General features: G+C 32.7%; 2 protein-coding genes, 1 non-coding gene and 1 pseudogene across 4 annotated transcripts; 1 reads left to right on the forward strand and 3 right to left on the reverse strand.

The window, feature by feature from the left end:
- Positions 1–13,516: 13,516 nt before the first annotated feature.
- Positions 13,517–14,608, reverse strand: LOC131595691 (protein VACUOLELESS GAMETOPHYTES-like). The gene is made up of 2 exons (XM_058868122.1): positions 14,058–14,608; positions 13,517–13,970 (listed from the first exon to the last, which is right to left on the reverse strand). The coding sequence occupies exons 1-2, from the start codon at positions 14,546–14,548 to the stop codon at positions 13,685–13,687; spliced, it is 777 nt and encodes a 258-aa protein (XP_058724105.1). The 5' UTR covers positions 14,549–14,608; the 3' UTR covers positions 13,517–13,684.
- Positions 14,609–16,678: 2,070 nt separating this feature from the next.
- Positions 16,679–18,179, reverse strand: LOC131595690 (oxoglutarate-dependent flavonoid 7-O-demethylase 1-like; annotated as a pseudogene).
- A 4,555-nt stretch (positions 18,180–22,734) lies between these two features.
- Positions 22,735–22,816, forward strand: TRNAS-AGA (transfer RNA serine (anticodon AGA)). Its single transcript has one exon. It is a non-coding gene; the product is annotated as a tRNA-Ser (tRNA).
- A 694-nt stretch (positions 22,817–23,510) lies between these two features.
- LOC131600086 (UPF0496 protein At4g34320-like) lies at positions 23,511–26,300 on the reverse strand. 2 transcript variants are annotated; one of them, XM_058872315.1, is made up of 3 exons: positions 26,062–26,300; positions 25,919–25,952; positions 23,511–24,929 (listed from the first exon to the last, which is right to left on the reverse strand). In XM_058872315.1, the coding sequence occupies exon 3, from the start codon at positions 24,909–24,911 to the stop codon at positions 23,790–23,792; it is 1,122 nt and encodes a 373-aa protein (XP_058728298.1). In that variant the 5' UTR covers positions 24,912–24,929; positions 25,919–25,952; positions 26,062–26,300; the 3' UTR covers positions 23,511–23,789. The 2 variants fall into 2 exon arrangements, with proteins under 2 accessions (XP_058728298.1, XP_058728297.1); XM_058872314.1 differs by having other exon boundaries at positions 26,049–26,300.
- Positions 26,301–27,428: the final 1,128 nt, after the last annotated feature.

The following is a 27,428-nucleotide window of genomic DNA, read 5'->3' on the forward strand; positions in this document are numbered from 1 at the left end:
TCAGTAAATTAAGTGACCATAGTCAACTATATGGTTGAACCAATACTAATTAAATGAACATGATTACAGAATGGAAATTTGTCAAAACGACTACGTCTAGCTTTCTTAAATTGTGTGGTGAAATTGGTGATAGAAAAAAACATCTGGATACACCTTTTATTTATTTTGTTTATCAAAATGAGTATGACTATGTCAAAACTTACGTATCACTCTGGCTTTAGAGATAAAGATTAGTTGGGAACTATCCTCTATTTGTAGGTTATGTTTTTGAACTCTATGGACTATTATAAAATACAATCAAATGTAGCACTTAATCATGTTGATTACTTTACTGAACGGTCATATATCTCGAATTCACTTATCATGGCCGGCGCAAGGGCCCGGCTAGAATTTTAGCCTTAAAAGTTTGAGTTTAAAAAAAAGTCAAAATTTTTTTTATTTAGTTATAAAAATATATAATGACACATTAGTCACATATATAATTATAGTTGAGTTGGTAAAATTTAGATCTATTTATTTTTGTCTTGAGGTCAACTCTCAGCAACCATAAAATTATTATTCAAAAATATATTTTAAAGGCCTCATTTTAAAATTTACTTTAGACATCTAAACGGGTAGGGCCGACCCTGTCACTTATCAATGTAGCACTCCAATAATATTTGGAATCTTTGTAAAAAAAACAATGTATAAGTGGATCAAGAAGCTACGGAAGAATCCCCCCACCTTAGATTGAGATTCAAGAGGGTTTTCAAAACCCTAGATAATATTTAACGTTAGTCAATTGTAAAAGGGACTAGATTTCGTGAATATTTGGTATTGAGTTCATACATCCCGGAACACATCGGATAGGCCAAGCGTAAACATCGACACATTGTTGAAACAACCCCCGCGCTATTAAGTTATGCTTCCATTACATCAAAATATTAGTGTTACGCATTTCAAACCTCTATATATCGCATTAACAGAATACCCACTCCTTTAATTTATGATAAACCACCGTTTGAATGTCTTCACAACAAACTTCCATCCTATAAAAATTTTAAAGTGTTTGGGTGTCTCTGTTATCCTTGGCTACATCCATATGCTCCAAACAAATTATTCTCATGTAGTACACCATGTGTCTTCCTTGGTTATTCTACACAATATCACTCTTACATTTGTCTAGATCGGGCCACTCGAAGGATGCATCTATCCCGCCATATTTTTTTTGTCGAAGACCAATTCGCTTTCTCACACCCAAACCCTCAACTCTCACCTTCATTACTGTTGCAACATTCATGGCTCCCACTCCCTAATATTTTGGCTCACCCATATCAACCTAGCACATCTGAAACCATAACTCCTAATTCCATGCTATCGATCCCTCATGTAACACCCCAAATTTAATTAAACTGGTTAATTAAATTATTGAAGGATTTAAATATTTGATTTAGTCGAATTTGAATTGTCGGTGTTATTTAAGGGCATATTCGGAATTATTAAATTGAAGTCGGAAAATAATATTAAGAATAATATTATTTTTAAGTCGGAATTATTATATCGGTGGAATATTATTGAGTGAGGTATTGGTTATTTGGAGTTATTTATCTTATTGGGCTTAATTAATTTGTGAAGAATAATAGAAAGGAAGTGAAAGACTAAGCCCAATTAGAATGATAAAATTAGGGTTTTAGAGATGAGAAAGAGTAGTTGTCATTTTTGGGAGAAAACAAGAATAGAAGAGAAAGAGGCAAGTTTTGGAGAAGATGAACAAAGCTTGAAGATTTCCATCCATGGTGCCCAATCGAAAGTGTGAATCGGAGACCCATTGAGTTGCTTCAAATGATAAGGTAAGGGTGCGGTTCTCTTCCTATAATGGGGCTTATGAAACTTTGTATGTGGGGATTGGGTGTATAGATTTATTGCATTTTCTGCACTGTTTCACATATTACCGTTCTATTGTTTGTTCTGTTCCACTGTTTGTTTCATAATGTCATTTAAGTACACATATAATGCTAATATATAATGAAAATAAGATACCAGCCATGATGTATTTCATTTTCATGATATCCATGAATGCTGGGACGTGTGAGCGACAATCGGCACTCATTAGCTATGCACTTGCTATTTCTTTTCCTTGCTGTATGTTGTTATATTCATGAGTTTATATAATATATAATTTCTTTTCCTTGCTGTATGTTGTTTAATTCATATTCATGAGTTTATTTAATATATAACATGATAACATAATGTAATGAAACCAAATTTTAAAATGGAATATAATTAAAACAGTAGGAAGTATATAAGTATGTAACAGTAGCAATTATGGAATTTAATGAAAATACAAAACAGACCCGTTTGATCGAAATAGCCGAATTAAGCGGTATAATTAGTTGTCCGGAATTTGATGAAAATTTACATACAGCTAAGTTTAATTAGTACATTAACGTGGTGGTGTTATTTTGTGGAAACTGTGATATTAATTGGTCGATTAAATTAATAGTTGAATTAATTTCAAATAGTCTATTTAATTGGAAAATACTTGAACTTAGATAAATTATTCGGTTTGTCGGTAAATAACGGTATCTGGAGAATTTGACCGTAACCATACTTCGGGATTTAGTAATTAACTTAGGAACTATGGTAGGATAGTAAGTAGTGAATTTAACCGAATGAATTGGATAATCGGCGAAGTAATTGAATTGTGTCCGATTAAACGGTATTGAATTGTGATCATACCTTATGAATTATTGTGGATATCTATGTGTTTGTTTAATGATATCGACCGTTGATTATGTGATTTTTTGGAATTGCTCCGTTGTTTATATGAAGTTGTTGTATTATGTGTGAAGTGTTAATATCTTTTATGAATTGATGATTGTGATATGGGCGGGTGCCTTGTGACAAATATTTTGTGAAGTAAATGACAATGATGATGCTATTTTGATATTGATTCTTTGTGAGTAGTTGGATAGCATTAATTTTAATGATTAATTGCTTTATGTTAAAAGTGCATGTTCATATATAATTGGCAAAATGAGAATTAACATGAGATAGTATGGTTACTAGTGTTAATTGGATTTTGTGAATCGTAATTGATTAATTGCCCTTTTATATGTGAATGATATGTATGTGTTGTGAATGTTGTGTACAATTGGTGGATAATTCATTGAGTTGAATTATTGTGATATGCAGAATGTTAAGATGGTAGAGATGATCTTAATTGCATGATTGGTTGGTAATTGTACATTCATTCATGGCATAGTCGGCTTTATTGTGGAAGCGGTGAAACAGTGGGTTCACATGGTATTAGACGGTGATCCTTGAATGGAAATAGACGTAGATTACGTTGATCCTTAATTGGAAACATACGTGGTGGCTTTGGTCTTGTCCGGATCGGAAGCGGCTTGGATTCTAGAGTGAATTCGGAAAGCGGTAAACTATATGTTTACATTTGGTGGCTTTGATCTTGTCCGGATATGAAGCGTGGCTAGATTCTATATGAATCGGAAGCGGTGGAACTTTGGGTCCACATTGGGTACCACATGCATAGAGTCACATGTCTTGCATTGAGTCACTTTTTGTGGTATGTGATGTTTGAATATATGCATTTATGTGATGGTTATGTGTACCTGAGATGTGATAATTGAATTTGGTGATGCTTTGATACTTGAACTGGTGATAAGTGTGAATATATGATAATGATGGGTTGTGTATATATATTGAAATAATAGTATTGAATTTCTGAGTATTATACTATTGAACTTGTTGTATACTGGAATATGTGAAATATATTGGATAATGTTGTTTACATGATTATGATGCGATGAAAAGTATGTGAGATTTATGAACTGTGGAAGTATGATGTGAATGGTAAATATTGATACTTGCGATGTAATGATTTTATATGTTTGAATTCTAACATGCAATTTATCATACGCCCACTTATATGATTTGATATCTCACCCTTTTCTCTTGTTTCGCCGTTGCCTTTATATTGGTAATGTGCAGGTATTCAAGTATGAAGATTTAGTTGCTGTTACTTGAGTCGGTTGTCGCTCTGATACGTAGCACTCTAGGGGGGAGACGATTTATGTCATTTTATGATGTTGTTGTTTAATTGTTTTATCTTGGTTGAACAAAATGATAAGTTAACTGAAGATATTTTACTGAATACTTGTTTAAGTGATTCCGCTGTGTTTTAATACAATAAGTTATCCTGTTTCAAAGGTGCTATGTATCCGCTATATGCGACGAGGTGATTTGTTTTTGTTTTGATTATGTGGCGCCTCATTTAGTGTGTTGAGAAATTTTGAAACTCTGATTATTGAATAATTTCCGGGTATATATGGGGTGTTACACCTCACATTACAGCCCCGTATGACTCCTACTCATCCCATAAAAGCATCTCCAATATTAACCATGCCATTTCTATTACACCTGAATCAACTGAAGCTACACCTTCAAACTCAAATAACATCCAACCATCACCTTTACCCACAACGACATCCTCACTACAAACTACACTACCATTGGAACTCATATCAACATCATCCTCTGAATCTTCAAGACCCATCACACGGTCCATGCATAACATACACAAGCCAAACAAAAAATATTTACTGGTTCTAAATCATCCTTTACTATCACCGCATGAACCCACATGTGTATCACAAGAAATGGCTTCCTCTGAATGGAGTGTTGTCGTGGCATCCAAATTCAACAGGGAACTTGGGATATAGTTCCCAATAACACAACGTTTAATATCATTGGATGTAAGTGGGTGTTTTGAGTAAAAAGCCGCTCAGACGGTCCCGTTGATATATACAAGGAACGCCTAGTCGCGAAAGGATTTCATCAACGCCCTGGACTAGATTATGATCGAAAATTCATCCATGTGGTTAAACCTTCAACAGTTCGACTGGTTCTCACATTGGCCATTCAGCAACGTTGGCACATTCGACAGTTGTATAAAAACAATGTGTTCTTGCATGGTAAACTTCTAGAAACCATATACATGTAACAACCACTAGTATTTCATCATCCAGATTACCCTGACCATATTTGTCAGTTAAAGAAATCCTTGTATGGCTTAAAACAGGCCCCTCAGGCTTGGTTCAACACCTTACATTCTTTATTACTCTCTTATGGATTTGTCAACTCCAAATCTGATCCATCATTATTCATTTATCTCAACGAAGATGTCAAAGTTTACACCTTGGATCAAGCAATTACTGAGTATATTTCAACAATATCCACTAAGTTTTCCATCAAAGACTTACGATCCATTCATTTTTTCTTGGCGTTGAAGTCATTCCCACTAATCAAGGATTATTTTGAATTTAACACAGATATATTCATGATCTGCTTGATCGCACAAAGACGAAAGAAGCAAAGATTGCCATGATAATTGTTGTACCCCAATTTTTGACCCTGAGATCTCATCTCATCTTGCATTAAACACCAAGAGTGTGATCATCATCATCATTATCATTATACATAATCATTCACACATCATTTACTAACCAAAAAATATACAAAAAGATTGTGTTTGCTTGTTACTTGTTTCCCAAGATAGATAAATGATCAAGAAACTCAGGCAAAGTAGGGTTTTGAGGCTCACAAAAGAGCTCAATATTTCTCATATGCTCAAGTGATTCTCCTCATTAATTTCCAAGTCCAAGTGTGTTTCAATTCAAGATCAACAATTTTCAAATTCATCTCGTGCACAATTAAGGTTTTTGACATAATTCTCTTAGAGAGTTGACTTTTGGTCAAAGCATGATTCCATGGATCAAATCATGATAGAAGGATCTCCAATGTCTCATTATAATCCACTCATAACATCCATTTGGTTAGAAGATCTTGATTCCATTGATGCTTAGAAGAAATTAATTCATTTAGAAAAATTCAACTATTCAAGATCACCTTTGACTTTTGAGAAATTTGGTCAACCATGGACATTTGAATATCAAAATCATGAATATATAGTTATTAAATTCATTTGATCAAGAAAAATCAATCAAAGATTCAAAAGTCAACAATTAGGTTTTTGACTTTTTCATGAAGAAAACACATGTTTTTGCTCAACTTTGAAAAACCATAACTTCCTCAATACTTGGCCAAATTTTGTGCTCTAAAGCATCATTTAAAGAAAAAGTCAAGATCTACAACTTTGTCTATGTGAGCATTTTTCCAGAAGTGAATGAATGTTAAGTTATGGAGCCATGAAGTTGCCCACTTTTTTCTCCAACACTTTGAAAATTTTACAAAACAATTTTGAACTCTAAAAGTAAGTGACTTTGAGACCACTTTTCATCATGATCCTTTTGAGAATTTGAGAAAATACCAAATATGAAAGTTGTAGATGATGTTTAGGGCTTTCTAAAAAGTACTAGAACTCCTCCATAACATTTGTGAGCTAGGAGTTTCGAAGGGATGAAGTTGGACTTCCATTCTTGAATTATAGGTCATTTGCAAGGCATGAACCAAGTTGCAAATGGATCCAAATCTGCATAATCTTTGATTGCAGACCTTCTTGCTTGTAAATCTCCATATAATCAAGAGATTACACACACTTTTGAGTCATTATCCAAGTGATTAAGACTTTGTTCACAAGATCATTCCATTTTAGGCATAAAGGCTTGACTTCCATTCTTGTAAAGCAGCTTTAATCACAAATTCAACTTGTCTTCAACCTCTAACTTGTTTTCTCTGCACCAAAAGCAACACAAATCCAACAAGCAACTCCCTAATGTGCAGAACAACCACCCTAAGTCATGTTTAAAGCTTGTGCTTCACCAAGGGGACCATAATTTTCTCATTTATTCACAAACAAGCAAAACTATGCAACTTGAGTTTGAATCCACCAAATGGTCTTATGTTTCCCCTCAAACCATAAAATGTGCCTATAAATAAAGGTCTTTGGTTCTGAAACCAAACACACATAAATTCTTAAAATCACTACCTCACTTGAAATTTCAAATTTCCACTCACTCACATATAAGATTATTTTTTCTCACTAAATACACTTCATATATATATATATATATATATATATATATATATATATATATATATATATATATATATATATATATATATATATATATATATATATATATATATATATATATATATATATATATATATATATATATATATATATATAAAGATTGAAATATTTAATAGTATAATTGTAAAGACAAATATAAAACATAATTTTTTTTTTGAAAGGCTAAAATTATAAAATATGTGAAACTTGTTAGATAAAAGACAGAAATTAAATTAAAAAAGTTTATAGTCCTACCCCTTATCTTTTTGTGAAGCTCGCACATGGCTTATATATACTCCAACCTAATTTCTTGTGCTAGCCTTAATGTTTCGTGCAACATTAAACACATACACTATGTGGGGCACCGCAAATTAGTGGCACAAATTCCAAGGTACAATATCCATAGCTTTCCTCTATTTTGTTGATATAAAAAACGGGTCATGCTAACATGTGCCCTAAGGGCATATGTTAAGGATACTATAATTAGAAAAAGTTAAATATAATTAAATACAATAAAGTCATATTTAAAGTTTCAATACATTGAATGCACGCGTTTCAAGAAAATATTTCTATAAATATCTCATTAACTTGTGCCCTTGGGGCACATGTTAGCTTTTCCCATAAAAAAAGAGTATCATGTTTTTTCGCTGTAATTATTGTCTTCATGTGTGAAATAAAAACAATGACTAACGAGAAAAAGATATATACTGACGTGTAAAATATCAATCAGCACCATATTAAGTGCTACTGATATATTTATAAAAGGGGTCTATTTTGTCACACCCAGGATTCGAACCTGGTTTCAAGGATCAAGAAATTGTGAGGCAAGCAAACTACAAAACGAACTACATATTTGCTTCGATTATAAGAGGAGCACACTCTCAAGACCCAAACGATTCAACGCTAAATCACACACACGCACACCATAATTACTTCAAACTTAATTAATATAAAAAACAATAGCTGAACTATTAAAAATATACCCCGAACTTATAATTTCTTAACGTTAAAACTTTTTATCAATTTTTTTTAATTATATTAACATTTTAAACTAACTATTTTTTATAAACTATTAACATTTTAATGTTTTTTATAAACTAACATTTTAAACTAACTAACTATATATATATATATATATATATATATATATATATATATATATATATATAGATATATATATATATATATATATATATATATATATATATATATATATATATATATATATATATATATATATATATATATATATATATATATATATATATATATATAGGGGATGACTCAAGTGAGAACACTTGGTTATTATGAGAAATGAGAACAATGAATCACGACCATTAAATTTGATTTTAATGGACTGGATTGGTTTCTCTTTCTAGGATCCAGTCCATTAAATATTAAGGATCTTAGAAAGAGAAATCAATCCAGTCCATTAAAATCAAATTTAATGGTCGTGATTCATTGTTCTCATTTCTCATTATAACCAAGTGTTCTCACTTGAGTCGTCCCCTATATATATATATATATATATATATATATATATATATATATATATATATATATATATATATATATATATATATATATATATATATATATATAATAAAAACATTTATAATATAATAAAATAAAAATGTTAATAAAAGAAAAACATTAATAATTATAAAAATGTTAATAAAATAAAAACGTTAATAAAAATGTTTTATAAATTTTTTAACATTTTATAAATATTAACTCTTTAACATTTTACAAATATTAATATTTATAAATATTAACGTTTAACATTTTATAAATATTAATATTATTTTAACGTTTAAATTATTGTCCAGATTTTTTGTAATATATACAAATTTGAAAAACAATAAAAATAAATATTGTTACAAAAATTATTGTCCAATTTTTTTTGAAAACGTTTTATAAATTTTTTAACATTTTATAAACATTAACTTTTTAACATTTTACAAATATTAATATTTATAAATATTAACGTTTAACATTTTACAAATATTAATATTTATAAATATTAACGTTTAACATTTTACAAATATTAATATTATTTTAACGTTTAAATTATTGCCCAGTTTTTTTATAATATATATAAATTTGAAAAGCAACAAAAATATATATTGTTACAAATATATATTTTTATAATATATATAAATTTGAAAAACAACAAAAATATATATTTTTATAATATATATATTTTAACGTTTAATATATAAATTTATTATTATATTAATGTTAAAGTTAATAAAATGTTAGTATGTATATACTGTAAGTATATATTGTTAGTATTAATTGTTAAATATAAGTTGAGTTTCAAACCATAAAAATCAAGAAAAAGAACTAGTTTAATTGGTGGGACAGGTTGCTTGGTTACATATCATGCCCAGTCAGCAAGATTCTCCCGCCCAGTCAACCAAACATGGAATATGGGGTGTCTGAAAACAAAATCTTTTTTTCTAAGGGGCGAAGACAAAAAAAAATTTAATAGGGGGAAAATCAAAATACGCTACTATTGCAGGGGTGAAAGCTATTTAACCCTTATAAAAGTTATGTGCAATTTCGCTATGAAAAACCAGCTTTAGCTACAGTTAAGTAGTTTTCACAACCCACCTAATGGTTATCTTATGCACCACATAAAATTTCAATTTTGTCTCTAGTTTCCATAAATGCACATCCGGAAGCACTCCATATTTTAAAAAAATTTACTATCTACCGTAGATGCATCTACGGAAGCGTATAAAATAAAAGAAAACAAAGTTAATTTCACCTTATTTTTATTTTAAAAATACTTTTGTAGATGCATCTACAGAATATGGTGAAAATAGAGTGTTTCGTAGGTGCATCTACGGAACGGTCTGCTATTTTTTGAATTCATGTCATTTTCATTCAGAAACTCCATTTTTAAAGACATACATTTTCAGATTCAGTAATGCATTTTAAAGACAACAATAGGTAGACCAATAAAAATACAATACATAAATAATGTCGGTTAAAGTGTCGAGTACATCATCAAATACATACAAAAATGAAATATAAATACATCATCAAATATAACTACTGAGTATGTCGGACGTCCTCCTGCGTATCATCATGTGCATCCCCTCCGAATCCACGAAGGGATCTGTTGGCTCTACCCCTAGCATCAAGTGTCCCACGGGTTCTGGCACGATGTCGACGGTACATAAATGCACTTTCTGCCATCCTGATCATATCATCCAGCACATGCCTAGAAGCATTCCCCTCAGAGAATAAACCCTCTCCAATGGCTCTGATGCCCCTGTCAGCTATTTGACGACACAGAGGAAGAAGATCCTGAGTGTGGTCCACCTGAGCCTGATGCGTACGGAGAATCTCCTCGTTGACTAGTCTGAGAGGACTTCCCTCTGCAGCTGGAAGCATGTATGGATGTGAGACTCTGTAGTACCATGTGATGAACCCCTCGGCAAAGCTCCAGTCGTGTTCTGCTAGCGTCGCTCGTGCCTCCTCAAGGACTCTGTTCCGTAGATGCACCTATGGAAGTATGTTAGTTTCAAAAACATTGGATACTTCCGTAGATGGACCTACGGAAGCATGTTAGTTGTGAATACACTGGGTGTTTCCGTATATGGATCTACGGAAAGCCCCAATGTCCATCTCTTTCGTAGACGGGTCTACGGAAACAACTGAAACTCAGAAACGCAACAATGGCATCTGATTATAGTTCCAACAACTACAGACTCAATTTTTTTGGCTTGATCGTCCCTTTAAAACCTCAAACAACCCCTACATTGTCTCTAAACACTATTGTTAAACCTATCAATTCATTTCTATACCTAAATAACACATTCCAATTCAATTTCAAAACTATCTAAAATAACTAAAAATTTCAAAACCTTACCGATTAAAATATCGCTTTGAACTTGATAGATAGTTGAAGTTGATGTTGACAACGTAGCCGAATTTGATAACGATTTTGTGGTAGGGAAAAGAGAGTTTGGGGTTGAGAGAGTATGAGGGTTGAGAGAGTTGAGTTTGAAAATATGAAGAATGAGGGAGAGGAAAGGTTTGGCGCGGGATATAACACCAAAACCTTTCCGTAGATGCACATGCAGAAGACTTTTGTAGGTGCATCTACGGAACAAAACAACGTTTAACAAAAAAAAGGTACTTCCGGAGATGCATCTACGAAAACACGAGGGCAAAATGAACAATTCGGTAGTGCGTGAGAAGGACATGGGGTTGGTTGAGAAATTCTCTAAATAATTAAGAAAATCTGATTAACCCTTTACAATAATAATTTTAAATTTTTGCTCATGTAAATAGATTTATTTTCTAATTCATAAAGATGAGTATTAGAGTATTTTTAGCAAAAGGGATGCAAATGGTGACAATTGGGGCCGCTAAAAAGAGAAGAATTAATATAAGGCCCAACATGCACTAAGGAGGCTTAATTACGTAAGTCCAGTCGATTAACATGTAATGATGACCGATTGAAAAAGCTTGACACAAAGATTTTTCAGATCAAATTTAAACTTATCTTGCGCCTCAAGCAAATCAAATCTCAGTATTAATGAAATTTTTATAAAATTCTGAGGAAATCATATATATATATATATATATATATATATATATATATATATATATATATATATATATATAACCGATTTGATCACTTAATATATCACTTGGGAGTCTTAAAAAGAAAAGACTGTGATTTGTTTTTTATCACCACAATCTACATTAAATGCTTGCCATGAATACACGATCAAATTTCCCAAATGACACACTATAAATAGGTATACCTCTCTTCTTCACTTTTTCTTACATCTCATACTTTCCTGTATCTTTTATTTTGTGAGTTATTCCTCTTGTCATATCCCATACTTTCCTGTATCTTTTATTTTGTGAGTTATTCCTCTTGTCATAAGTGTCACCATGAACTCCTCTAGTCAAAGATCCAGGATACCACCACAAAAAAAGAGATGCCATCATAGCTGCAATGATGAACAAATAGGAAGAAGATAAAAGGATGATCTTAGAGACAAAGATTATAGAGCCTTGATTTATGGGTGCTTTATGGTCTTAAACAAGCACAATGACAAGCTTCGCAACAATAGTATGACAAGCTTCACTAAGTCCGGTTTCACTTTGGTTTTGTGTCCAAAAAAAATGTTGTCATTCTATTTTCATTTACTCTCATCAAGGCATCATCATTTATTTGGTATATGTAGATGACATTTTAATTGTTGGTTCATCTTCCATGCTAGTTCTAGTTCATGATCTCATCAACAAACTCAATCTCGAGTTTGCCTTGAAAAAGCTTGGTAGACCTGAATACTTTTTAGGCATTTGAAGTTAGTTATCATGACCAAGACTCCTTTCTCTTATCTAAGACCAAGTACATTAAAGGCCTCCAAGTAAGAGCCAACATGTCATATGTTAATGGAGCTCCCACACCAATGCTCAACATTCTCAAACTCTACATGGTATTGATACTTTCTTAGATCCTCATTAATAAAGGTCAGTTGTTGGTGGCCTTACACTATGTTACCTAAACTAGACCTAATATTACATTTAGTTAAAACAAGGCATGTCACTTCATGGCCTCTCGTCTTACCACACATTTGAGTGTTGTTGGAAGAACTAAGATACCTAAGTAGCACAATCAAATATGGCTTCACTTTTCTTCTTTCTAATGTTCATAACAAATTCTCTCTTAGAACATATAGTGATAGTGATTGGACCAGTGACATTGATGATAGAAGTTCACTTCTAACTCATGCATTTTCTTTAGTCCAAACCCAATCGCATGAAGTAAACACCGAGATTTCTTTCTTTACCCTATCTTGTGACAATCTCTGTGTTGTTCATCTGGGACATAACCCTGTCCTTCATACTCACACGAAGCACATTGAATTGAACATCCATTTTGTGAGAGAAAAAATATCATCCAAGAAACTCGTTGTCCAACATGTTCCCATGTCACTTCAGATAGCAGATACAGTTACCAAACCTTTAGAACCTGCAACATTTCGTGACCTTATAGTTAAAGTCAAGGTTGGTTTGCAACATCCTTAAGCTTGTGGGGGAGTATTACTAGTATTATTTGTGAAATTCATTAACCTAAGTTCATAGTTTAATTAGCTGCATTGACAGTTAAGAGATAGTTTTGACAGTTAGAAGTTGGTTGGAGGTAGAGAATTCACCCCTGGTGTGACGGTTTTCTTCGACCAGGACCGGACGGATCTTACTCTTATGTGGAAGAATAAGTTGGAAAGCCACTTGTTTGTCCTATGACCTTAATGATTTGGTAATAGACCATACAGTCTAGCATCGTGGCTACTATTCGTCCCTAAGCCGGATCAAACAAGAACAGGAAGTCGTCGATTCAATTGGCTTAGAATCAATAGCCAACGAGTCGATAACCAGATTCTTTAATACGGATATAAAAGCTCACTCATTTCGAAACCACCGAGTTATCTTAAGATAAAATTAAACTTAGTGACAAGGCCTTGAAGGTATATATACTTTGAGTGCTAATCACAGTCATTGTTATATACTCTATGGTTACAATCACTTTTTCTACTCATAACTTTCAAAGGTCTACAATACATACTCTCCAGTAGAGTTGTGTGAGATTTCTTGAGACATCTGTTCACCACAAGATCAAGTTCTTGACATCAATGACCCCATAATCCCAGCAATAAGAACCGTTGGATCTCCTAAAACAGCTGACACAGCAATCTGTACAGCCATTCCAGCCATCTCAGCATACTTCCTAGCCTTACTTTTGCTTCTCCCCCCACCATTTTTTGCAGTGTGCAGACCATTCTTCAAACTCAGAGGAATACCTGTCTCAACCATTGTTGTTGTTCTTCCGTTGCTCCGTCCACTCTCCACAATCATCTCCCTCACACATGCTACATGCAGGTTATACTTCTTGCACGACGACCTGTAATCAGGGACGGATCCATAAATTATGTTACAAATGCAAAAAAATAAATAGATATAACGCGTTTGTTTGCAGATTCATTCTTACCTGTAACTCCAACTCCGCCCTTTTTGTCCACAACGCTGACACGACGAACTCACTTTACGATACAGATACAACTTCATTTCACCGTGATCATCGAGTATCATTGGAAGCTTTGCGCAACAAGGATGAAGATCAAAACCGCACGAAAAGCAGTGATATACAAAACCAGTGACACTCTTTTCGCAGGCATTGCAATAACGGGGTATGTCGCCCGGTGGCTTTGAGAGGAACTGGAAGCAACATTTAGGGTAGAAAGGGTGGAAAAGAGAAGGAGAAGGTATGGAACAATGCATGTGAAGATCATAGTCACAAGTGGTGCAGTTGTAACGCGAGCCTATGCCGATTTCTTTGCAGCCATCACATTTGAATGGGAAATCGGAGTACTGGAATGTTAGTTTGTGTTTTGAGTGGCTGAAATGGGATATTTCGTTGTATCTTTTTGTGGTGTTCATGGTTGTGTCTTTGTGGTGAGAAAATTTGGCAATAGAATACATTGTTTTGGATGATAAGAAGGGGAGGATGGTGTGGAATTGTGGATTTGTTTATTTGGATGTGGGAGAATAGAAAATTTGTTATATGAATTATATAGGATGTGGTGAATCAAATTTAGCTTATGGCTCAAGCAATTGGAAAGAGGAAATGTACTCTTGAAAAATGAGACTTAGATTCGGTTTAAAAGAAATTATGGTAGGATGAAAATTTGATGTTAAATTGTATTTTAAAAAGGACTATAAATTTAAAATTTACAGAATGTGGTTATTTATAAATCATAGTTCTAAAATGCAAATGTATTGCGCTTACAGTAAGATGCATTGTAGTTGTTGCAACGGAGTTTTGATTGAGAAGTGTTTGAAATACATATTTTTTACATTATTGTGAGTGTTAAAATATTTAGATGACTTGATGGTGTGTCCTCCCTCCATTATAAAATTGGATACCCCATGGGGCCCAACCTATTTGGCCAAATTGGAATATATACTACTAATATTTGTGTTCCTTATGTGAGACTAAAATGAATTCTTTCAAATTTACTTCCATATTAATTCTTACTTATACTCATGTATTGTCCAATTAAAGTCAATACCTCACTCCAATTCCCACTCTAAATTGTCATCATACTATAAAAGAGTATATGTATCAAAGAAAAACATAATATAAAAGAGTATATGTATCAAAGAAAAAATAATGGGTTAGTACCACTTTAACCCCCATAATATATGTGAATTTCGCTTTACTCTCATGTAATATTTTGTTTTGGATTATCCTCTGTAATTTATTTATTTTTTGGATTTCCCCTAAACGTATAAATTAAACACTAAATCTGAGAGTAAATAAAAAAAATATATTACAGGGATAACTTGTACATTTAAGGGACAAAAGACATAAATTTTAACATTTCAAGAAGGTGATTCAATATTTTTTTACGTAAATCGAATTTCAATATTGTATATTTAATCCAAAAATAGCCAATTCTCTTACTAACTATTTCAAAATGCCCTTGTCTCTTCTATTAACACTCTTCTACTTTCTATTTTTCTCTCTTTTATTATCAAGTCACACATATCAGTTCTCACAACTTATTTTTGTTAATGGGGTATCATAGAATATGTGTCCTAAAGTATATTGTGGCCCATAAGAATATATACGAGTCTTCTTTAACTTAGATAATACATTATTCTTTATCTAGATAAGTTTTAATTAATTCGTATATGATTAATCTAAATTACAGTTTAATTGCTATATAATGACGCAAAGAATGAAATTCTCAAAAGCCAAGGATATAAATATGAAGTGACTAGCACGCCACCATAAGTTTTTTAAAGGATGTCGAATAAATTCCTTGCCTTAATTTATAGTTTCCTTCTTCAATCCTTTTAGGTTCAATATATCTTCACAGAGAAATTTTATCTTGGCCTTATCCACTTGCATCTTCATCTAGAATGCCAATAATCCATTATGAAAATTAAATTTAAGAAAATAAATTCTTGAATATCTTGCAACGTGTGTCATGGAGAGAGGTGTGTTCATAGTGGTTAGAACTTAGAATCTATATATATGCTATATTCTGTTTCTTTATGAAATAAGTGAGGAGAATCAAACCAATCAAACAATGCTAGCTGAACACGAATAATTAAAGGTGCTGTTTTTGTTTTATTTTTCTTGTTTTTATTTTGACCATTTTTTTCTTCTTTTCTTAGCAAAGAAATCAAACATAATAAACTTTAGAGAAAAAGTGAGTCATTTGTTCTGATACTTACTTGATCCTATTGTTCAGTAATAGTGTCCTTGTATGAGAGTATAAGTTGAATAATACTCTCTTATGAAATTTGTGTTCTGCGTTATTTTTACTCATGTCTCTTTTATATTTGTGAAGAATTAAATTATTCCGTCTAACTTTTCTTAAGCCTTACAGACTAAGCATCCCAAATATTAAAGTAAGTAAGTAACAGAAATTTATTTTATGTTTACAAAGTATGCTAAGCATCCCAAATATTAACATAAACCATCCAGATATTTTCTCTTTGTTTGATGTTGCTGGTTTTTATCAGATACTTCACTTTTGATATTATTCCACGCTATGTTATCAGTGTTATCACGTAGCATATGTCCTGCAAACATAAAACTAACTTAAAGCATGATTGCCACTTTTATTTATTGATTAGTCATACATATTTTTCTCTTTTCTTGCAAACCCCTCTAAAACTTAACTATTTACTAGTCTCTTTTTGTATCCTTACAACATCTAAGTATGATTTCCCCTGTAGCTTGCGTGACATGAATCCGTTAAGGTAATCAACTACTCCAATTCTATTAAACATAGCAGGTCTTTCAGCAGTTATTAGGCTTGGCGTTGGTCCTATAACTTTGCTCATTTGAGGCCTATTAAATGCGGCAATAGATATCCTTTCATTCTTTGCATTAATGGTTGCTCTATGCTCAATGCTTCTATAAATTCCGTTGGTTAATATCTACAAAAGGATTTAAAATATCAACAATATAGTCACAAATTCAATCCCAACAAAACTCTGTTAGCTTATAGCACATGACTGATAACTTATAGTATTTTGTGAAAAATTTATTGTCTATTACCTCCAACATGTCTCCGATGTTGATGACGAAGGCATTAGGGAGAGGTTTGATAGGAATCCACATTCCATCTTTTCTGATTTGAAGGCCTTCCACTTCATTGACTTGGAGAAGGATAGTAAGGGCACCCGAATCAGAATGCGGATTCAATCCAATAACATTTTCTGGTTGAGGACATGGAGGGTAGTAATTCATTCTCATTCCTTGACTTGCATCTTCAAATAACTCTACTATTTCGTTCTATTCAATCTTCAGAGCTTTCTCCATACTACCAATTATTTTCACAACTGTTCTTTTCAGTTCTAAGCAATAAGTCTCGAGATGATCTCTATAATGAATCAACCAAATTGTTTTAATTACAAACATAATTAAGCTAAACACATATCTAAATTGAGAAAGTTAGAAAACCTGAATGGTTTGGGAATAGAAGGAATTAGATGTGGATGCCTTGATTCCAATGGGAAAGTGTTAATGTAAAACAAGTCTGCCCATTCAAGCTTTTGTTCATCAGATACAACAAACAACTGACCAAACCCTTGCATATCATTTGGTGTTTGTTGTAACTTCTTTTTCTCTTCTTTAGGAAGGTTGAAGAATTCTTCAACACCTATCTTCATATTTTCAACAATTGAAGGGCTCACTCCATGATTAATCAGCTGAAATTAATTTTCAAAAATATTTTATAATTCATAAATTGATTTTTTTAAGAGAGAAATTATAGATAAGCAATATGAACCTGGAAGAAACCCCATTCTCTGCATGCTTGGTCAAGATTTTGTAGCTCAGATTCATTATCAGACAACAATTTAGATAGGTCTATAACAGGAACTTGTGGTAAAGAATTTGTGTTTGATACAATAATTGAGTCTTGATTTGGTTGAAGGTATCGTTCTGGAACATTGTTAATGGGTAGTTTTACTAACTCTTGAACAGACGGAACAAGAAGAGAGGTCCCTTGCATAGCCATGGCTGCTCTCTACCTGTAGACCAATCCTTTTGTGTTGATGTATCCTCTTTGGCCCTCTTTGCAATTTTGTATATGACGTGATCATTTTTAATTATAATTCTATACTGTCATGGTGTCATTTTTAATTATAATTCTATACTGTCATTTATAATCATAATATATTTATAATTTATCAAATAAATTATGTGATGGTCATTGAATAGGGATGGAAATTATACCCATTCTAAGTGGGTACTCTAAAAAAAATAAAATTTAGATACAATTCTTTAGGTGTAATTTTTATTATTTTTTAACGAAAATATGACAAATATATTTAAATATCATTTAGTGAATGAAAATAGGAGAAATTTGAATACATGTAAGAGAAAATTATAACTTTCACACAAAATGTGCACTACCAAATAACATTCATTTTGCAAAACAAAATTAAATTAGGGTGTTCTGAAACTCTTTTAACTTACAAAGTCTTCATCATCATCAAGATTAACCGACGTCGGAGATGTTATCTCTACAAAACAAAATAAAAAATTATCATACAAAGTAAAGAATAGACCATTCAAACAAAATTTAAGCCTATTCATATCGATTTCTCACAACAAAAACAAAAATGGCAAGCAACAACCATATAAATTACAATGACAAACAAGATAGATATCAACGTAACCATAACCAAGATGTCTTCCAAAATTAGCACTTAAATGTATTAGGATCTGAGAATAAACTACAAGTATCAACCGTTTTCGAACTTCAAACTAAATCAAAGTTCTAAGTCAATGGCCTAATAGAGATGGCAAGCAGACCCGCACCCGCGGGGGCCACCCGCACTCGAACCCGAGTTGACTGGATTTGGATTTGGGTTCGGATGCGGATTTGGGTAGTGTGAAACCCGCACCCGAAACCCGAAATCACACCCGCTTATGAGGGAATTTGCGCTTATGAGGCGGATAAATCCTTAAGGACAGTGTTTTTACACGCCTCAGGTTTATATAATTGTTTATTATTTTGCAGGTCAAAAATCAATGATTACAAGAAAATAGAATCAAACTACATGGGTGATCAAATTCTACAACATATTTCAATTTCAATTAATCACATAAATTACAATTAATCAGTAATTATGAAAGACATTTAATTTAAAAACATAACCAATTTGTATTTTAATGATCATAATAATATTTATAATGTCAGTTTCTATCTTACTTTTATATCATATAAAAGAAACGTTTATTTTCCAACTTACTAGTTTAATAATTAAGACTATATAATCAATATTTAAGAAAAATAATTATGTTGATTTTTGGTAATAGGACCATCCAAATAAAAACAAACGAGTCATTCATAATAATATCACTTTTCCTTTTATCAATTCATAACAATATCTCCTATTTTTCAATAACAAAAATCTCATATAATAGATTAATCAAACAAACCAAATTTAAAAACAGTCATATTTTATCTTAATTAGAGAAATTCATTTTTATTTCTAAAAATAAAACGTGATTACGGTGAATCTAGTATTTCTATATATGTTTAGAAAATATCATTCATTCAAAATTGTATAACTTTATATGATTTTGGAACACGAACAAAATTATTTTCACATAATATTACCAGTGATAAATAACACTAAAACCTTTAGAATCATAAACCTCTTTTAGCCATCATTGAATAAAAAACAATATAACATTGAGTTTGAAAATATAGAACCTGAATATTTAACAGCATCAACCATGATATGATAAAGCATAAATCCTTAAGATTGTTGTAGAATTTGATCACCCATGTAGTTTGATTCCATTTTCTTGTAATCATTGATTTTTGACATGCAAAATAATAAACAATTATATAAACCTGAGGCGTGTAAAAACTTACGGAGCACAAATCCCCCAGGATTCAACAGGTTCTTCCCAGATTCTCATTATAAATCTGAGGTATCAGAACAACCAGAACTACTCTTTGGGATGACTGGAAGATGTAATCCAAAAACAAAATAGCAAAAAAACAAAAGAGCAACAAAAGAAAAGGAAGTATAAAAGAGGTTTGGTTAGATTATCACGTTAAAGTATTTTATTTTTTCTACTCTTTCTAAAAGTAAGGTGTAGGCATAGATATACATATAAGAGAATAGTATTTTATGACTTGGACTAAGTCAAGTCAATATTATAATAAACTCATGGACCACATTAATTTTGCTTTAAATTATAAATTAAATAATAATAATAATAGTAATTTTCTTTAAAAATATTTTATCTTATTTTTCACTTAAAATTGAGACAAAAACTATTTAAAACTTTTGAAATATCATCAAAATTTACAACAAACGAATACACAATAGGCTTAAGAATTTAAACCCTTTGTTTCATGTAGCTATGTATCAAATGTAGAATTTTTTATATCTTAGTCTGACCTCATCAATCAACTATAAGATCACAGCTTCTTGGACATAGAAAATATTTCTAAAGCACTCGAGAAAACACATCTTCAATAAATTGGAATCTTATAAATATAAAAAGGTTAAAAAAATTAATTTACCTTGCTCTAATTGATGGATCTCATCAAGGTGCTCTTCAGAAAATAAGGAGATGGATTTTCCTTTCAACCAATCTTGCGTGCAAACAAGCGCTTCCACCATTTTAGGTGTTAGACAAGTGCGATAATCACTAACAACCCTTCCACCAGAGCTGAAAGAAGATTTTGAAGCTACAGTAGGGACGGGAGTAGCCAACACTTCTCGAGCTATGCTTGCCAAAATAGGATATCTAGTTAAGTTGACTTTCCACCCACCTAAGATGTCAAACTCAACTGCTTTAACATACGGTACCCGTGTTTTTTGTAGATATGATTCAATTTCAATCTTAGGATCAGACTTATGCCCAGTTTCTTGACTATAATGGCGTAAAATATTATCATCATCATCATTCAGTGATGTGTCTACAGTTTCAAGAAATAAAATGAACATCAGGTAATCATCAATTGAAAGAGATTTCAAGATTAAAGGGAGATTATGGATTATTCTAATTTTTCATTGTTGTACTTTTTCAGTTGTTGATTTTGAAGTGTGAAAATGAATTGATATCAAATACAGAGAAACAAGCTAGTCAAATGGTTACTAATTTATCTCAAAGGATGCACTGTTTGCAGGTTGAGCCTACTTTCATTGCATCATATTTTAAATGAGTACATTAATTAGAAAAATACTTGCATGAACACAAACATAACAAGTGGCTTTAGAAACAACCAATCACAAATTTTTATTAATTAAAAAACAAAAATATTTTTTTTCTCTCTCCTACTGAATCACAACCACCCCATGAATCTAATTAAAAAAGAAGTTAAATTTTAAATAAATTTAAAAATTTCTCTTTTCTTATTGGTTGTTCCTAACACTAGTGATTTATGTTCGTATCCATGCAAGTTTTTCTCAATTAATTAATACTAATCAATAATCATGCAGGGTGGTAAATCATGCAGATTTCAGTTGAAACAGAAGTGGCGGAGAGGAACAATTTCTTGAAAAATATGCACAGAGGAAATTTAATGAACATGATATCGTTTCGGGAACAATTACTTGAAAAATTCAGAAACACAGAAAATAATTCAGAGATACATAACAGGAAAAAGAGATTGCAACTGAAACCACATGACAACACCTAGAAACAAAGATAAGGAATACAACTTAAACATAATGAAAGGGAGCGAACGAAGAATGTGGATCAAATGTCATCCCTTGAGTTGCTGAATTTGGGATTTCAATTTACTTCCTTCGTTAGTTGTAACAGAACAAGCAATTACTAGTCGGCTGGAACAGGATCAAAATATAATGAATCAGTTGGAATGATTGACAAAAACCATTATATTTTCCAAATTGCAACACACAAGATTGGTAAAGCCAAAAAAAACTTCTACTCATACCACAAATGTACAGTTCAATATTTTACTTATAGATATGATTGATCCTATTCCTAATTGATTTAAGAGTAAGCTAGAAGAGTCTATTCTGCTAGAAGAGTCTATTCTGCTAGAAGGAAAACTCTGCAAAGCCATCGTTTTAGCAGTCGGAGGTCAACAACAAATAAAATTACACTGTATTTAACTGCAGTACGAAAGATCGTCGACCGTCTCATATTTCTGCATGAACTAACACTATACAAGTAAATTAGTGGCTGTCAAATATTAATTTGATTGAAGGCTATCCACAACAAACAATACCAAATCTCATAGAATGTATGTTATAGTAATATACAAAACCCCATAACCTAATTCATACATTGATGTCCCAGCTCTTATAATGCATCGTTCAGCACATTGTACTGCAGTAACATCATGATGGCAGGTCACACAAAGAGTTCTCAAGTTTGCATTCACCTAGAGAAATTATTAAATAAGGTCTAACATTCAAACAGCTAAATAACATCATGATTTATGGGAATTCTGTATTATTGAAATCTCTTGATTCCTAAAACTGTTGGAGTTACTAATAATTGATGCAGTTGCCTCCTATTCATATCAGTATACAATCATAGAAGAGAGAAGATTTTAACAAACTCACTCTTAATTAAGCCATTTTAACTTACTAAGCTGAATCATGTGGAGAAATATGAAACGGTAGAGAACCCTCATACATCAGTGGACGTGCCGGAGTGGTTATCGGGCATGACTAGAAATCATGTGGGCTCTGCCCGCGCAGGTTCGAATCCTGCTGTCCACGATTTTTATTTTTTTTTCAGTTTTCTCAGTGAAGTATTGTTGCGTCCACGATTTTTTTTTTTCAGCAGTTTTCACAGTGAAGTATTGTTGCGTCCACGATTTTTTTTCTTTCAGTTTTCTCAGTGAAGTATTGTTGCGTCCACGATTTTTTTTTTTCAGTTTTCTCAGTGAAGTATTGTTCCACCACATTAAAACACGACTCGACCACTTCACCTTCTATTTCTGGTTCTAGTTTTTTTCCAGTGAAGTATTGTTCCACCACATTAAAACACGACTCCAAATGAATTCAAAATAGTAGAATGTGTGGCAAGCAGTGATTTTAGCTAATAGTATATATGCCAGTAAGAGATCAAATTCACTGCAAATGGACAATCCGAAAACTACTCAACAACTCAAATAAAAGCAATGCCAACAGAAAAAGCCAATAGTGTCCTAAATAAGTTTTTGGCTTCTCTAAAACTACTCAACTGTCAACTATGTCAATCATTACATCGAAATAACCAATCTCAACTATTCCTAAATTCTGGAGGAAAAACATGTTGAAGATGGAAAATCAGAAGAACAATGAAGAGCAATCTGAAACTAAAATCATAAGCCTTTATCTGTGGAATCCGAAAGAAAATTATCGACTGAGGGGGAGAGAAATGAAGAAGATCGATGAGGCATTTAGATGAGAGATGAGAACACATAAACAAGAGAAAGAGACAGTTTTATAAACAAACAAGAAGCTAAACACAAATAGATGTTACATTACAAAATATAGTTGCAAACAGAAGCACCCTAAAGTCTTGAAAATGATGAAAAGTTTTAGCTTCCAACACATTCCAAATAAATAAAAGTCAGCTTTGTACTGTAACAGAAAAACCCAAGTTTGCATGGATCCATGATAACTGAAAATCAATAAATTTCACAAGAACCAGGAATAGATTAATTCCACAACAGCAAATACTGGTTGACAATACAGGAAAACGTCTTCACTTGTGCGGAAGTTTAACAATTTTTTGTAGAACCACCGTCCTTGCCCTTATAATGTCACGGCTACATGTATCAGCTTGAGCTCCTAAATCTTCGACATTCTTCATAAAAACTCCCAACTTCTTCTTTACTTCCTCTATTGCAACTTTCACCCCTTCTTCTTCTTCCTCGATGGCAAAATCCACATTCGTCTTTAAGGATTCAATCTCAACTTCAAGTCGATTAACTAGAATCCGTATATTGTCCAAATCCTTTATAGCTACATAGGATCCAACTTCCAATGCGATAGTAACTTCTTTATGTCCTTTCAATGCATTTTCATAGTTCTTCATCAAGGAATCAATCCACTTTCCCATTGAACCGACTGGTATAGCAGTAAGAGCAGCTAGAGCAGCCGCAACGTGCGGCGAAGCAACGGCTGCAGCTACAACCGAGCAGATTAACACAGAAGCAACCGTGGCAACAAATATGATAAGCGAGACCTTCTTCCAAGTACGAATTTGTTTCAGCTTCTTATCAACCTTGCCTTTTCTGAGTTGCAACTTCTCAAGCATGAGTACTTGCTGATTATAAACAGATTGATATATTTGGAAGAATTCTTCTGTGAAAGGATCACCGACAGCCTTAAAATTCTTCAGCTCCTGTAGCGTCCTCGCATAGCAATTGTCTCCCGACACAGATTCTTCTTCAAACCTTTGAAGAGCAAGATGAATAAGCAACTGACTATCCCTAGCTCTCTTCAAGCACTTGTCTAAAGCGTTGCAGAAATCTAGAGTCTTCAAGCTATTATCGAAATACTCCTCAACAAGCTCAAACAGTTCTTGACTCTCCCATATATCTTTCTTACAGTCCAGTATCACCTTGACAACTTCCTGATTCATCTCAAGTAGACATTCGGTGACTTGTCTGAGTGAATCAAACGAAAGAGATCGAACTTCAACTCCAACTGCAAGAGAATTGATGACCTGATTCGTTCGAGCTTGAAGGTTAGTGTCAAATGACTGCAAATCTGAGTCAAGCTTGCAGGCAGCTTCATATGACCTCAGCTGCGTTACCATATCAGCATTAAGGTTGATATCAGACGGCGTTCCAGGGGTCTTCTTACTCATACGCCCTCCCATTGCTGTAAATTAAATAACCTGATTACAACATAAAGCAAAAAAAGCATAATCAATTTCAAATTAGAACCACTTTGAACACCACAAATCCTGATTAAAACAATCTTTGACCAGTTTTACTTAGCTACCAGCTGAAGAACGAGTTTCCAGGACCTCTTTCCCCGAAAGCAGATAGGATTAAAACAAAAAAGAAATAAGAACCACTTTTTCAAGAAATCGAAACATGGTTTTAAATTGCGGACGCAATATTGCTGATGCAGTAATCTCCGCAACCGCATCAAATCGCAATTATGGTGTGATTAGAAATTACGCATCCTTCCACATTAGGAACCGCATCAGACAACTTCGCTCATGTTTCTTCGAGTATTTTTGTCGAAACTCAAAATTCAAAACCCTAAAACTCAATTTACTTCCGAATTTCGAGAAATTGTAACATGGCTTTAAATTGCGGACGCAATATTGCTGATGCAGTAATCTCCGCAACCACATCAAACCGCAATTATGGTGTGATTAGAAATTACGCGTCCTTCCACATTAGGAACCGCATCACACAACTCCGCACAAATTTCTTCAAGTATTTTTTTCGAAACTCAAAATTCAAAACCCTAAAACTCAATTTACTTCCGAAAAATCTTAACTTTAAGTGTTTTTTAACCGTGTAATTCAAACTCTTTTCAATCAAAATCCACGCCACAACGGCCGTATTGCGCATCGCAACGATCGCAATCGCAACATCCGCATCCGTAATTTAAAACTATGAATGGAAACTACAAGTTTCACCTAATGGTAAAGTGAAAGCTGAAATTATGATTATTTATTAGTGCAATTAAATCATGATCTATTCAACAAATCAATGCACTCTATTGCCATTCACACACATTTACAAAAACAAATTCATTAAAAAAACCAAACTAATTGCCATAAATAAGAACAAGAAAACCCTATTCAATAAAATTGATGAACAATTGAAATGAAGCAGACCCAGATAGAGATTTGAGTAAAGTTGATACCTTTGAGAGCTTTCCAGATAGAAAATGAGAAATGCTGAAAGCAAAAATCGATTTTATTAGCATTTAGTAAAAAAGGAAAGTAAGAGAAATATAGAAAGTGAGTTAAAAAAAGGATGGAATTGGAAGTTACAAAGTGTGGTTACTTGCGAGATACGAAGCAATGCTGTGATTTATGAATCAATGACTTGCACGCACGAACAAATGAATAAAAGAGGGTTTTTGCGGAGGAATGCACCTTGTTTCTTAAGCTTAAATTAGTTTTGTGAAAGTGCAGAGTTTAACGCGCAAAAGATTGAGTAATATATTAAGTAAAGGGTGAAGGGTCCATGATGATAGGTTAAGCTCAAACAGTTAGCGGTTTAGTATATGTTGATGATGCTTTCACTTTTGGACTTTTGGGGTTTTACAAGAAAAAGGAATGTATTTGGTTTATTTGTTTGACAAGTTTCAACTTGAAAATGACATGAGTCTCTTTGCTTTGTTACTTTTTCCCAATAAAAAAAAATTAATGTTCATTAATTTCTTCCTTTTCAACCCTTGGATTGACTTTATTCATCTAATACAAAAACTTATGAAGAAGTCTAAGAGTGTCACTCCAAACTTAAAATGTTGTTACCCGTAACACACCTTAAATTTAAAATTTTTGCTTGAATTAGATTGCTTTATTTATTACCCAACTCTATAAAAAGTTGGGTGAGAATGGTCGGTCGTTGCATTTTTATGATATTTTTTACAATATTTGTAAGAGCTCTTATTTCTATTCATGTGTTTAGTCTTTTAATAAATTTTGAAGAATTGTAAAAAAATTGATGAATGACGAAATCATTCTAAGATGACAAATTTTACAGTGTTTTTATAGCGGAAGTTATAATGACAAGAATGAAGAAAACTTGAATATGAGAATCGGGAGAAAAGAATAAAAATGAACAAAAATTGGCAAAATTCTATGAAGTAGAAATTGTTAGTCACTCATTGGAAAAAATGTATTGCACCATGTATAGTAGTGCAGTGCGTTGTGTGAAGATCTTATGGGATATGTATGTGTTCCGTTGTGGAATCAGAAATGGAGAGAATGGTGGAAACTACGACGGGGTAAAACTTCCTAAGGGATTCAGCGATGCAGCATCATGGATTAAAGGTTGCAATCATGGTGTCTCTTGAATTAGAGACGTTGAACTTGAACTGGTGTCGTTAATCTCCGGTGCGACGGAGCAAAGGGGGTACTTGCATGGTTCGCACTCCAACACTCAACTCATCGTGGTGAGAGTGGAGATTAGAGATTGTGTACCTGAAAATCCTTTGTGAAAGTATTTGTACTTTGGGCTCAATGGAGCGGGTTGGGCAAGTGGGCTTTGTGTTATTGGGCCTTTGGCTGTCACGGAACAATATGCATAACTGTTATAATGCGTAAGGTCCAAATTCTTATTATCAATAGAAATTTTGTTTAATTTTTAGGGTTTTAAGTTTTATAAAAAAAAAATGCACTTTTTAGAGCTTGGAGCTGGGAGTT

This window comes from Vicia villosa, linkage group LG4 (genome assembly GCF_029867415.1).
Source record: "Vicia villosa cultivar HV-30 ecotype Madison, WI linkage group LG4, Vvil1.0, whole genome shotgun sequence".
In the NCBI taxonomy this organism is placed as follows: Eukaryota; Viridiplantae; Streptophyta; class Magnoliopsida; order Fabales; family Fabaceae; genus Vicia; species Vicia villosa.